General features: G+C 31.3%; 1 protein-coding gene across 1 annotated transcript; it reads right to left on the bottom strand.

Moving 5' to 3' along the window:
* Positions 1 to 1,579: 1,579 nt before the first annotated feature.
* On the bottom strand, positions 1,580 to 15,869 carry LOC134684414 (ankyrin-3-like). Its single transcript, XM_063543698.1, has 7 exons — positions 14,834 to 15,869; positions 10,988 to 11,287; positions 8,430 to 8,807; positions 7,726 to 8,073; positions 4,705 to 4,818; positions 2,936 to 3,223; positions 1,580 to 1,875 (listed from the first exon to the last, which is right to left on the bottom strand). Exons 1-7 carry the CDS (start codon positions 15,867 to 15,869, stop codon positions 1,580 to 1,582), a joined length of 2,760 nt encoding a protein of 919 aa, XP_063399768.1.

Here is a 15,869-nt window from a genome sequence, read left to right as displayed (position 1 = left end):
AGGATAAAGATCCATATACGCTTTATAAGAAACTAAATGGAATATATTTGAAATAAATGTTATTTCTATATTGAATTTATTAGAATGTTTTAAAACCAAAGTTTCTTCCGTAAGTTAAATTTTATCAAATCTTTCTCTTACTTTATCTATTGTTTGAGCAAGTCGGCTAAATTAAGGCTTTACAGCTATTTTCCTAATGCATGTAAAGCAAAACTTTGGTTGGCTTGCTTGCTTTATTTGTTTAATTGTTTATACGAACTTTGTAAATAAGATTGACATTTTTTAACAATATGAATAGGCAAAGTTTAACCTGTATGTTTAATATTTGAATTAAATAGGGTGTTATCATAATGATTATCCAATAGAAGAAAAGCAAGCAGGTCAACTAAAGTCTTGCTCTACATGCTTAAAGAAATGAGCTGTAATAGATAAAAAAAAAAATTATACAGTAAAAATGCACCGCATATACAATATTAATGATTCGCTCCACAGTAAAAATGAAAGAATAGTATCATTATTCGACAGTAAACATGACTAGCATTACGAAATCATCATAGTGGAATTTAGTTAAATATGAAGAAACTGAATGACAAAACATATTCTACGTTATACAACTTTATTAATTGTATTAAAATGAATATTTTTTACTGCAACAACATCTTACCTGTTAGTTATAAAGCACCTGCACGATTTGTTCGTGAAATGTCCTAAATATTCACCTATTTTGGTTTATATTTCACAGCTGGATGGCTTTATGCGCGATAAAACCCCGCTCGCATCTCTTTCTTTGTTTTATTAGTATTATGTATTTCTGAACATATATATTTTAACTAATTTTCTTCATTTTCTTCAAAAATGAAAAAAAGTTCGTCTGTTTATTTATCATTCTACATTAGACATTTATGGCATATACAGTAAAAATGATATTTTAGGATCCGCACTTTACATACACTGCATGTACATGTGTTTACAAAATACGTTTTGTATAAAAACAAACACATTTTACTATTATTTCTATTCAAATGCATATCAAAAAGACATACTTATTTAACCATAAAACTTGTAAAATATTTAAAATTAAAATTAATTTAAATTGCGCGAAATTAAATGATTGATCATGGAACATAATGACATGGCAAACGTAACGTTCACAAATACCATTCAAATTCAGATACTATGAAATTATTTTTTTTTAACATTTAGATGTTGATTCAATTCGAATTATTTTGCACTAATCGAAATATGCGTTTCATAGAGTCAATATGGCGGCTATCCACATAGTTACATCTTGAAAATTATGGTTAACAGTAGCTTATAAAAAATAGACATTGTTTTGATAAAGAATTAGAAGGTGAAAGCGCAATTCTCCTTCATTTTTCATAAAATGACCGATTCGGTAATAAAAGTCCCTTTATTTATTTTTTGGCTAAATCAAATGATAAGTTCAAATCTTTTGCAAACACAAAGAATTGTAAAAATAAATTAAAAGTATAGAAAAACCAGGGCTATGAATCAAATATTGTTATAAGATATGTGATTGGCATAAAATGAGATTTCCATGAGCTGATTGTTACGAAGTTTACTTACTGTCTTCGCCATCATGTTGAAAATAAACATGTAGAGCAGTATAACTATTCAATCCAACATGTTTCACGTCTGCACCTGCTTCAATGAGAGTTCGCACAATTTCCATGTTTCTTGTACGAACAGCATGCAGTAACGGTGAGTCGTCGCCTCTTACAGCAATATTTGGATCAGCACCTGCTTTTAATAGCATCTTTACAAGTACTTCTTTTGTATTTGTATGACCACGTATTACTCTAGTTAACAAAGAAACATCAACGTTGTCATTGATACAATCTTTGTTCTTGCTTTCTACAAATAAGAACACTACTATGAAAAATATGATAATATCTAGTGCACAAGACGCGCGTTTTGTCACATAATACTCATCAGTGAAACTTGATCAAAAACCGGCAAAGACAAGGACGAAGTTGAACAGCTTTGAAACCCAAATATTAATATTTAAGTTTCGATTTTAGATTTATATCTTAGAAACAAGCAGAATGTACTATTAATAGTGTTAAACATGCATGGGAGCACTCAATTCCAACTCTCAAGGAAATGACTAAAAATTAGCATATTGACACGAAGGACAACAAAAAAAATAACACTATTCCAAAATACTCAAAGTACCGAAAACAGATTACTTCCAGTTATTGAACGCTAGTTAGTGTAAACAATATTTTATTCAGAAACAGATAAATAAATGCGAACATAAATACAATACAATGGATTGGAAAACAAGTGACAAGTCACTTATACAAATTCCTCTCCTTATGAACGCTAGTTAAAAAGCAATCACAACTAATACATTAATATCATGCTCGCCAAGACTTATGTTGCAATAAGTACATATCTACAGATTTAGTGAAAACATCAGAGACACTACGAGATATTTTACAGACGTCATAACGAGGTAATATCTAGTTTCACATGTTTCACATATGCTGACAGACATGTTTAAATCGAATGTGACATATTGAACACACTCATCACTGGGTCTGTACTTAAAATGAATAACACGAGCAAACCATTCTAGAGCTAGTTTAAATTGCCATTTATGCATATTCATTATTTGCTCAAGTTCAGTTTATATCAAGACGCAGTGTTTACATTTCTTGTTGAACTCGGCATTCGTTTGTTACCATTTTTATCAAAACTGTAAAATTCATGTGTTTTTCTCGTGATGTTGTATTACTTATAAACCTGTCATTAGGTTATTGAAAGACTATTTTACAGAGATAGAATAATGGCACAAGAACAATAATTTCGAATATTCAACAATGTGTTGCAGCAAAGGCCAGCTTGCTATATCACCCTCTGAAAATATATGACCAGAAAAACAATATTTAAGGAAAAGGTTTGGACTTACCCTGACCCTTAATTTCAGTCTCCGATTTTACATGTCCAGTAAAATTAACATTGGCCTTGTAATCAAGCAGAAGTTGTACAATATCTATGTTTCCATTTGCAAGCGCAATTGTCAAAGGTGCATCGTTTAAATCGTCAACAATATTAACGTCAGCATCATGTTCTAGAACCCACTTGGTCATCTCGAAACTATTCAGCCAAATTGGGATTTGAAGCGGATATTTACCATGCGTGGTCGGTTTATTTACCTCAATACCCGAAACCATAAAACATCTAAATAAATCTGTCACTGTCAAATAAATAAATCATTTAATGCGTCAAAATTTCGAAAACAGGAATCATAAGAAATACAGTAAACTATACAATGTTTTTTTTGTTTATGTATATTGATCATGCTACATAAAACTAGTTTTTTTAAACAATATCTCTCGGACAGATCACCCATAAATGTGTTTTTCTCATTTGATATGGTCATTTGATAAGGGACTTTCCGTTTTCAATTTTCCTTAGATTTCAGTATTTTTGTGATTTTACTATTTGCAGATTTGTGTTAGCCGCAGAATTAATATTCAAGACGGTGAAATCATAATTTTATGCGACTTTTGATTTTTTAATAAGCTTTTGATATTAAAATATTTTGGCCTCCAGCATCACTGATCAAGAGATATACGCTTCTGGTGCAAAATACTTGGTACATGTACTTGTTTTGTTATGAAGGTGTAAAAAATAAAAATAAAAGTACGAAGTTGAAAACACTGAAACCCCCAAAATTCTGAAACAAATAAAAAGCGAACGGGTTTTATTATTATGATAACACAATGTGTGTGTTTACACATGTAGTGTTATGTTATGCTCATGTATTGAAAAACTGTTATAGAGTTAATAGTTAAGAATAATCAAACTAGATCATCAACCTGAAAAATCCCTGACATGTTCAATGTGTCACGACATTACAAGAAGCTTTTTATACATTTGGCATTGAACGAGAATAAGTGATTAAGAGATTTACATATTGTATGCACATCAAGCTATTGTTGTAGACCATGTTTCTGTCAATATGTTCTAATGATTTTTTTTGTAGTTAAACAGCAAAGTCATTAATATATAACCATTCGTCCTTTATGCATACAAGTAAGAAGAACATTGTAATATATCAAAAGAATTACCTTTTTCATACTTGACCCTTTCCAGATTTGTGACGTTGAAAGCCGGAATTTCTTTTTTATAGATTCATATTAGATAAGTATAATGACAATTTAAACTATTAACAGGAAAACCTCGTTTATCTTTATAAGAAGTCTAGGTACACGGATGATAACGAGTGTCCCAGAGGGTGATAAATGTATGTGTTAAGACTATAACGGAGACACAAATTCATTAGTTATTTACGGGTAAACGAAGAACAAATTGATCATGGAAATGAGAAGGTTCTTGAAATATATTGTGAAGTTACAATTTGTGTTCTTTTATTCTACAAAAATTTACATGTGAGGTATAATTATGTTTTAGCATCTATGTATATATGAAACTATGTTTTGGTTGAGTACAACTGATTCGAGCACTGTTGGGTTTTTAAGATATTTGTTATGTTAATTGAAAGCTTATCGTTTCATATTGTCTTTCAATATAGTTTGTTCTAGAATATAGGATTTTATTTATTGTCATTTTCAATGTTTACTCAAACACACCAACTTAGAAAATCTTAAAATGGTGTAAACGTAACACCAAATATAGTTGCTTGGCTCGGACAGAAACATATCATACACTTACACATTTGCTTATCCCTATCTTCGTCAGTTTCTGTTATTATTGGATTCGAACGTTTGAGTTGTGAACGATGTTTTTTGTTTGCGTCTTGACTTTTCTGTATATTCTTGCAACTTTCTAGAACAAAGAAAACATTATGAAAGCAATAATTTGTATGTACTTTAAGGTATGAGATTACACTTAAGACTTGTTTTGTGAAAGCTGTATACATGCAGTCTTGTGTGATGTAAATGCATATTTACAATGTGCTCAGTAGTTTAACAACTTCAGGTAAACCCCATAGAACAAAAACACCAGTAGTGAGCATTTGGAATACAACCTAAATTCAAGGGGGAAAAAGTTTAAAACCCCTTAAAATCGGAAATCAAAACGCATTATATATTTTCACGTAACGTGTTTCAAGTTGTAGGTGACATTTGTCTAACTGGGCTTATTTATCATTTTTAGAGGATTTCATAGTTTTACCATGAAAAAAATCTTTTATTAATTTTCCTGTTACTCTATTATAAACAGTAGGTTCTATATACTCAAATCTCACTAAATTATTCCAAATATAAAAACTTAGTGACATCAATTGATCAATCTTATTAATTGCAGTATACATTTTAATTCTACTGATAAACGAATATACTAATATGTGAAAGGGGCAACTTCAGTTTAGTATATATATAATGTACTTCATAATCTTTCATATATTAAAACAGATGTATTGAATTTTAAACAATTAGGTGAGGGAACAATCACAATTATAAATGATTATATCAACCAGTAAAATGTCTTGTACAAATTTGAATAAATCTGAAAGATTAGACGTAAATATTTGTATTACATTTCGATTTTAATTAATTTGAGGGCCAATGGCATCATTATACTTTCTAAATACTGTTAAATCTTTTCCAACTAGGACTAACTTAAGTTTCATTATATTTGCATATTTCCTTACATAAATAAGACAATATTGGATACTAAGGTTGTTACTGTACCATAATATTGGTATTTTTATTAAACTGGTATCATTGAAAGTGTTTTGTTCTTTGTGATTCGCTAATAAAAAGTTATGAGATGTGGTATGATTACTCATTAGCAACTGTCCGCCAAAGACCATAGGTCGTTAATGTTAGATAAATGGTCACAATACTAATAAAACTTATAATTAAACCGCAAAGTAAAAGGTTCCGACATGACAAAATTTAAACAATTCAAACACACAATAACTGTATCTTCATAACAATGAATGAGCAACAGAGATGACAGACAGCAACCAATGACAACATCTGAATAACATACCATACTTGGAACTGATATAGACAGAATATTATGTGGCGCTCTTAAAACATGTTTATGGTTACAGGCGTCAAGCACTTATCTTTATTGTGCATACGTTGACGAATGAATGTGAAAAAGTAGCACATAAACAGAATGAACGATCAGATAAAAGTAATTATCATACCTCAGTTTGTTTTTCTATATAAAAAAAATAATGAAAAAGTTGTGCTTTTTTATCCCACAGAACGATTTGCCAGTCAATAGTTTCAAAGACTATTGCCCCGGTTAATAGTTTCATAATCATCTTTCCCGTACTTTTTCATGCTTATTTTTCATTGGACGATGATGATGTCATTGACTACTCTGCTTGGTTAGGTATGCTTTGCAACTCAAACTTTTATATTGTAAGCGATGGAATCTGCTTGTGTCGAATGTAATTTCACTTACAAGAAGCAATTATAAAAGAAAAGAATATTTTCACAGGATTTTTTAAAGATCTAAAATATAGTACCTTATTCATATCATGGGTGCACTTTCCGTATATCAAAAGTGAATTTGCGTTTTGTGTAATTTAGCTAGGTTTTATTATAAGCACACAAAGTTTAACAAAAGTATTTCTAGTCATGATTGACATAATTTAATGAAATATTTATGAATAGAAAACGATTTATAAAACAGATATTGTTAATCATGTCTCGATCAAAAGTTGGTATATCAGGGACAACAAACTTGTTATTACCCTCACACCCAGTCAATAGGTGTATACTATAACTGTGTTTTGTATGTATCAAATGTACTTATCATGAAAATACGAGCTGCCATGCTTGTGTATGTTGTGACTTTTAAATAGACGATGTTTAATTTATATCTACTATACAATTTAAAAACGCTAAAGCATAGACACCAGACGTTCAATTTGATCAATTGAGGCAACATTTGAGTATTCAGTAAAAATGATGGGGAAAAAATGATACCATCACATATATACGTTTACAACTTTTGACGTTGAACTTTCATTCAACATACAACTGTCAATATGTACATATACATCTCGTCTAAACAACAACCTAACAATGAAAGATCTGTAAATTTGCTTTCGCAATTTTTTTGTTCTTCATTCGCCGGGATTCGAACCTGGGATTCTGAGATATCGTGACACCAAATCGCTTGCACTGTATTCGGTGCGCTAGACCACACGACCACTTTGGCTTCACAATAATTAACCTTTCAGTGGCTGGGTGTTTTAATCTAGCGTCGTAATACAGAACATGATATATAACGCATGAAGATGTTATTGTTACAGATTAGTTGTACATATATATATAAATTTTATTATTATTTCACTTGTATCAACTTTTATCCGTTTCCGAACCCATTGAATAAAAAAATAATCAACGTGTGGTTGTCGGTGATCTCAAAAGATCATTGGATGATTTAAGAGTCATGCCCTTTTTTTTTTTTTATCTAACTGGATGATTCAAAATATGCTATCAGGTGTTTATGAAATTGACAACTTCGTACAATGTAAAAGGCAAACAGGTAAAAGGGTATTTTCTGTTAACAAAAACATAGAAACATTTTTTTTAATCATTAGAGAAACAGATTCTTACATAGTTAGATTAGTCAAAATATCATTCTTAAGTCTGGATAATTGAATTATCAACTTTAACTATCTCGATTGGATACATCCGATAATCCACTCGTATCAATGTAAGAATCTATAAATAACAAACACCTATTGTATTTCAAATATCCTACCTGAAAATATATCAAAAGCATTCGTTCCATCAGACTTTGCATATTTCACATCTGCACCAGCTTGAATGAGAACACAGCTTATTTTGTATCTTCTTCTTTTTATAGATTTAATCAATGGAGAGCCTTCGCCCATCAGGACTCGATTCGAATCAACGCCTCTCGTCACAGCATATTCTACAATCCAATCTTCAACATCATTTTCTATCATTATATCTACAAGTTGAGGACCTGCTGGATCTGACGTTAGGTACAATTTTGGATTATCAACGAAAACTTTGATAATAGTATTTCTTATGGACCTTGAACCTGAATTAAATGCAAAACCTAAAGGATTAATTTTTTGCGATGCTAAAATAATGTCATGAATATTAAAATTGATGTACTGCTTTTAGTGTACATAAGGGTGATACAAATCTGCATTTTGCATACTTCTTTTGATACCAGTTAACTTTTATACATTTTATAAACGAAAATAGATATACATCGTAAATACTGTTTTCGAAAAAACACTGCTTATTTTGGTTTTTTTTCAATGTAAATTATCGTCATGATGGTTAAAAGAACGATATGAATAGTTGATTTATGTTTCACTATTGGTATTATTCCCTTTTTTTTTGCCTTTAAACATATCTTGTCCTCAATCATTGTTTAAAAACGCCTTTTTTAGAGAGAACACATGTGTAATGGGATTTGCATTTATCTACCTCGAATAAAGCATAGATCTAAAGCTGTTCTTTGATTTTCACCAACATGCAAAATATCTGCTCCAGCATCCAACAATATTTGAACTAAATCCTCTGACTGTTTTTGCACTGCTATGATTAAAGCTGAATGTTTGCCCTTCCTTGTAATATTTGGGTTAGCTCCTTTGGCTAACATTTTAGTGACACAATTTTCTATTTCTTCGTTGTGTGAAGATTGGGATCCGTATAAATGTCTTATCAGAGTAGCACTAGAATGTTTGTGCATTTCAATTCGTTTGGACAACAATTCTAAAGGATATTCTCCCTCATTGCTCGCTATATTTAGTGAAGCACCGGACTCAATCAAAATATTCAGTGTTTCAAAACAGAAATGCGATACTGAAAACAGAAATGCGATACTGAAAACATCAATTAAATAACTAGAGGCTCTAAAGAGCCTGTGTCGCTCACCTTGGTATATGTGAATTAAACAAAGGAAGCAGACAGTTCATGACAAAATTGTGTTTAGGTGATTGTGATGTGTTTGTACATCTTACTTTATTGAACATTCTTGCTGCTTACAATTATCTCTATCTATAATGAACTTGTCCGTGTAGTTTCAGTGGAAAATGTTAGTAAAAATTTACAAATTCAATGAAAATTGTTAAAAATTGATTATAAAGAACAATAACTTCTTTGGGGGTCAATTGACCATTTTGGTCATTTTGACTTATTTTTTAGTCTTAAATTGCTGTACATTGTTGCTGTTTACAGTTTATCTCTATCTATAATAATATTCAAGATAATAACCCAAAACAGCAAAACTTCCTGAAAATTACCAATTTATGGGCAGCAACCTAACAACGAGTTATCCGATTCATCTACAAATTTCAGGGCAAGTAGATCTTGACCAGATAAACAATTTAACTTCCCGTCAGATTTGCTCTAAATGCTTTGGTTTTTGAGTTAAAGGCCAAAAACTGCATTTTACCCCTATGTTCTATTTTTAGCCGTAGCGGCCATCTTGGTTGGTTTGCCCGGTCACAAAACACATTTTTAAACTAGATAGCCAAATAATGATTTAGGCTATGTTTGGTAAAATATGGCACAGGAGTTTCAGAGAAGAAGATTTTTGTAAAAAATAACCAAGATTAACGAAAAATGGTTAAAATTTACTATAAAGGGCAATAACTCCTGAAGAGGTCAACTGACCATTTTGGTCCTGTTGACTTATTTGTAAATCTTACTCTACTGAACATTTTTGCTATTTGCAGTTTATCTCTTTCCATAATATTATTCAAGATAATATCCAAAAACAGCAAAATTTCCTTAAAATTACCAATTCAGGGGCAGCAACCCAACAACAGGTTGTTCCATTCATCTTAAAATTTCAGTACAGATAGATCTTGACCAGATAAACAATTTTACCCCTGTCAGATTTGCTCTAAATGCTTTGGTTTTTCAGTAATAACCAAAAACTGCATTTAACCTCCATGTTCTATTTTTAGCCGTAGCGGCCATCTTGGTTTGATGCTGGGTCACCGGACACATGTTTTAAACTTAATATTCCAAAGATGATTGTGGCCAAGTTTGGATTAATTTGGCCCGGTAGTTTTAGAAGAGAAGATTTTTGTAAAAGATCATGGAGCTTTACGAAAAATGGTTAAAATTGACTATTAAGGGCAATAACTCATAAAGGGGTCAACTGACCATTTTGATCATGTTGACTTATTTGAAAATCTTACTTTGTTGAACATTATTGCTGTTTACAGTTTATCTCCATTTATAATAATATTCAAGATAATAACCAAAAACAGTAAAATTTCCTTAAAATTACCAATTTAGGAGCAGCAACCCAACAATGGGTTGTCTGATTCATCTGAAAATTTCAGGACAGATAGATTTTGACCTGATAAACAATTTTATCCCGTCAGATTTTTTTGGTTTTTGAGTTATAAGCCAAAAACTGCTTTTTAGCCCAATGTTCTATTTTAGCCATGGCGGTCATCCTGGTTTCTTGGCCGGGTCACGAAACACAATTTTCAAACTAGATACATCAATGATGATTATGGCCAAGTTTGGTTGAATTTGGCCTAGTAGTTTTAGAGGAGAAGATTTTTGTAAAAGTTAACGACGACGGACGACGGACGCCTAGTGATGAGAAAAGCTCACTTGGCCTTTTAGGCAAGGTGAGCTAAAAATATGAATTTAATATGAAAAGGAACAAATCCAAATTATTATATTGATAAAAAGATTTCACCAAAATATATTGCGCATGCCTTCATAAAATAGAAAAGGGAAATTGAGAATGTGTCAAATAAACTCATCATAGATACAAGAGACAACATCTTACGATCAGATAACAGCCCGAAAAGCCACGTCTTTTGGTGAAAAAGGAAGATAAATTTATCCAATTTATAATCATTTAAATACATAAAGTGAAAATAGTGAGTTTCTTGCACATACTTTTTTTCGCTTGAACACTAGATACATTGTACAATGTTGAAACATATGTAGAGGATCGAATGAATGATGGGGAAAATCGGTAATTGAAATGTAAGGAAGAAAATAGTTCTAACCTTTCTTACAACACACCACAATTGCAGTATCTCCATCTGTACTAACGGCATCTAAATGAGCACCTCCTTTTATTAGACATTCTACATCTTCTGATAAATCCTTCTTCGTTGCCACAATTAATGGGGGATCTCTGCCATCTGGCGTAAAATTTGGATCGGCTCCTTTTGATAACAAATCCGATAAGGACTTTGTGTCTGAGGTATATCTTCTGTCTATAGCTAGTGATATTGGATAAACCTTATGAATGGATTCTATTGTCTTTACAGAAACTCCTCCTTCGATAAATGGCCTCAGTTGATCTAAAATACAACGTGATATTTCTACAAGTCAAAAAGGTCATGCTTTTCTTCTTTTTTTTTACAACAAATAAATATTCTTTATTCATCAAATTGCTTGTTACAACTTTACTTTATTGTCCAAGCTTCAATAAAGTATCCCTGTGAAATACTTTCTGAGTATCCAGGAAAATACACAGAATATAATAAAATATAAACATTATTTTTTCCATCAATTATATCAATCTTTTTAACTTTATGAAAAATACATTTTGAGATACTGTTTTGTTCTCATTCATAAACCTTCGTAGTTCCTTAAAAAACATAGCATACACATCTAAAAATTTCAGTTTTTGCTCTGACACATAGTACGACTTGTAATTACAAAACCTATAATTGTCAAGAAATAATTTAAACCGTTATATCCTTGATCTGATATTTTGTATCCAAATACTATATGTTTTGCCAATATTTTGTTTTGAAAATTCATTTTTGCTAGAAGATAATGTACTTTCTCCCAAAAATTAACATGAAATAAAGAAATGCAAATAATCTTCTTCTTTTGTTTTACAAAAGTTGCATTTATCGTTCTCAGATATTTTCCACTTTAATAGTAGCTGCTTTGTAGGAATAATATATTGAAGCAGTTTCCATCTGAAAATTTTTAACTAATTTCCTTTAAAATTTTAAATATAAACTCGTATACAAATGGCATCTGTGGTACGTATTCTAATTTTAAATGTCTTAGCCAAATGTTGGTACCGATTGTCTTTGTATATTTTTTATCTACTAAAGTTTTATAGAGTATTTTATTGTTGATATCTTTAGTTTCAATTTGTTTATTTTGCCATCTTAATTTAACCTTACATATATTGATTTTACTCTTAACGGAGTTTTCTTTTTTTTAAAGTTGCATCCATTCTTTTTGGATGAAGGATTTTTACATCTTAAACTCTGCAATCCAGTTTGTTTTATTAATTTACTTTTTTAAAATAAAACTTTCGGATAAATTTCCTTTACTATCCAACATGTCGTTTATATAAACCAATCCACTTTTAACCCAGTTCGGGAAAAACAAGCATTTGTTGCGATATTTAATATATTTATTTCCCCAAATAATCTGTTTTCTAATATTAGAAAAGTTATTAGAAAATGTTGATAAACCTCCTCCTGTGTTAACCCAACTTGAAATTACTTGTAAATAAAAGTTGGATATTTTTCCAAGTCCATCTATTGATTTAATTTTATCTAAATTCATGTTAAAAACAAGAAAGTTTTTACCAAGATTGTTAAAATATTTAGTAGGAATAATCTTTCAATTCGGCATATTGGTTGTTGTTCATTTTGAGATCCACGAGGCTTTCAGTGCTGTAAAACAACTGTCAAAATCGATTATTCTTAACTCCCCTTTTTGGTATTCTCCAATAAGTGTGTTTCTTTTTACTTTGTAATTTTTTCCTTCCCAAATGTATTTGAAACAGCAGCTTTCAATTTCTTTCAAGTAAATATCTGGAACTTTACACGAAGTAGCCAAAAATGTAACTTTTGGTAATACTAAAGATTTTATGGTCAATATTTTCCCAACCATTGTTAATTTTCTTTTTTCCCATGTTTTAATTAATGATTTCATGTTATCTATTTTAGGTTCCCAATTAAACTTTTCACAGGTCATGCTTTTCTCTGTAAAAAAAAAAGGCTCTAATGAACATATGTCGTTCACCTAAGTTTCTTTGAATATGCAACAAAGATCACTTGGGGTATAAAAAAAAATTGTTTATCTCGTTTTAAATATTATTCGGTCTGCTTAATTTCCTTTATTTTCTGATAATTCAATTATGATTGTAAAGCGTCTTCTGATTAGCTGACGTTATTTTGTTATCAGCCCATAGACGTAATTTTGTCTTGTGACCAAGACGTCATAAACGTTTTTACCTGGTTTTTTTCATGGTTTCTACGGTTTAAAATTGAATTTATTTAAATTAAATTATAAGAAATGACTGTGATATTTTTTCTCTTTATTCGAAATAACAAAAAAAGTGCGGTGCACACTGTTAAATAATCCGTTTCGCACGTTATGCAGTGTGCACCAAATTTTTATGCTATTTCTTTATAGACAGAAAAAATATTACAGTCATTCTTTAAATAGTTTTTGTTATGATAATTGTTATCATGTCATACGAAACCCCGAAAAAATGATAAAAATCGTCAATAAAGGCAAATATTCCAAGGAGAGGTCGTACGATTCCCTCTATAGCATTGCTAATTATTTAAGATTTTTAACGTTTCTATCTCTCTATTAAAAGGCAAAAATGCAAAAAATCAGTAAAAAAGATCACCAAAGGGCAAAAATATAAGGAATCGGCTGATGATTTTGTCAATGTGAACTTATTTGTAGAACTTGCTGACAAATTTTGTAATCTAATTTTTCTATGAAACTGTTTCAGTTTTCTAGATAATAGTCAAGCATGAACAAATATTTTAAGATTTGTCATTGAAAAGTATTCACTGAAATAGAAAGTCATCTTTTAACTTTGACGTATACGGACATTCGGTAGAGCTCGTCGTTCTGAATATATCTGCACTCGCACTAAATACAGCACTTGCCGAACCCTTGGGACTTTTTGAAACTGCTTTAACGTACACAATTGCATTTTAATTACACGATGAATCAGTTTTATCGTCTGCATTTCAATCAGGCGTGATAGCGTGTTTATACATCATCATAGAAATAATTTCTACATTGAGGGCTTTGCCTTAAAGTGTTCAAGCTAGGTTGTCTTTCTCTTATCTATAATACTAAAATTACGAGGTCCAATTTGTCAGCCGTCATCACGTAAAAACGACTAATCAAAGAATTCAACTTTATATTTAACTAATATAGTACAAAGGTGTAGATTAAAAATTACACCACTCCAGGCCCTTTTGTTTTCCACGTAATTAATATTGCCAATAATTAAGAAGTTCCGGGTCGAGTCCGATACCGATACCAATAGTATATTCACCTGTTTCCTATTACCTTATCTGTACGTTCCGCATCTGACAGGCGCACCACCAAACGGTGTATTCAGGATTAACATGCTATATACACGGGTCATAATCACAGGATTGACACTACTAAATTGTCAAATTGTTACCTTTTGTAGTATTTTAATCAGTAAGACTTTCTAAGATAATAATCTGGACTAAAAATAAGGCATAAAGGTACACCTTTCAATTTGTGGGCATGCATGACATAAAACAGCGAATCAAAGAATTTAACTTTATTTATAACTAATATATGACAATGCTGTTGATTAAAAAATACTCCATTCCAGGACCTTTTGTTTTCCAAATAGTTAATATTATCAATAATTGATAAGTTCCAGTTCGACGGGTTCAAACAGAAAGATTTCAAAGCAGATAAACTGTGTATCTTATAATCGGCATGACTTTATCCGATGACAATACTAATACTAAAATAAAGCTTGCGCATAGTTATATACTTTAATTCATTCACGGACCCGCGATATCACGGGTGTGTTCTGGTGCTTATAAATTATGAAGACGTCGTATTTATACATTGAATCTTACCGTAACATGTACAACTTTGAATGAGCGTTTTTCCATTTCTAATTTGGTTGACATCGGCTCCGGCTTCCACAAAGGCTTTTATCGTATCATTGGAGGCATAATCATCCATGGCCATCATAAACAAAGATTGACCATTGAATGATTCGTTTGGATCGGCTCCATGTTTGAGAAATTCCGGAATTAATGCTGGGCATCTTTTTGCGGCCAAACTAAAACAACTTATTGAACCCAAATTCGCAGCTTGGCCTACAAAAGACACGTTCGCCCCGCCTTCTATAAGAACTTTAGCATTTTCAGCCAAACTGTGTTTAAGTGCCATAAACAGTGGAGACTGTCGTAACCATGATCTTCTCGAATGTTTTTCCCAGAGTTCATTTACATTTGCTCCAAAGTTTAATAAGACTTTAATAATTTCAGCACTATCAGGTTTTTCTACTATATACTGAATAGGTTTAAGTCCTCGTTCAAACGTTCCTAGATTCACATTTGCACCACATTCACATAAGATTTGTGCACTTGCAGAATCATTTTCTGCAACAACTACAGATAGAGTTGTTCTATTATGCTGTAAAATTTCATTTATGTCTAGTTTACCCAGCGTTTGAAGACATTTCACTATCTCAACACTTCCTGACTGTGCTGCATAGTAAAATGCATTTCTGTAACTTTTATCTTTACCTTGATTCGTTGCTATTTTCTGGAAGGAAACATCTTGAACATTTTGAAGCAAATATTTGACGACTTCGATGTGACCACATTTACATGCAATATGTAGAGTAGTATATTGTCCACCTTTATGATATTCATCTGCATCATGACTTAGAACAGTTAAATTAGAATCAATGCTACGTAATTTTTCAAGTAATATCACAGAACCGACCTGAGCTGCAAATTGAACTAATCGCATTCCATCTTTTCTGAAGTTTAGAATACTTGTTCTGTAAGAACTATCGTCACACAAACGGAGAATAGTTTCCGCGTCTTGTTTCTTTATAGCTCGTTTGATTTTATCCTCACAAGAAGAATCTGTCGCCAT

The sequence above is a fragment of the Mytilus trossulus genome, chromosome 9 (assembly GCF_036588685.1).
Source record: "Mytilus trossulus isolate FHL-02 chromosome 9, PNRI_Mtr1.1.1.hap1, whole genome shotgun sequence".
Lineage (NCBI taxonomy): Eukaryota > Metazoa > Mollusca > Bivalvia > Mytilida > Mytilidae > Mytilus > Mytilus trossulus.
Note: the sequence above shows the minus strand (reverse complement) of the source record. Positions and strands in the feature narration are given on the sequence as shown.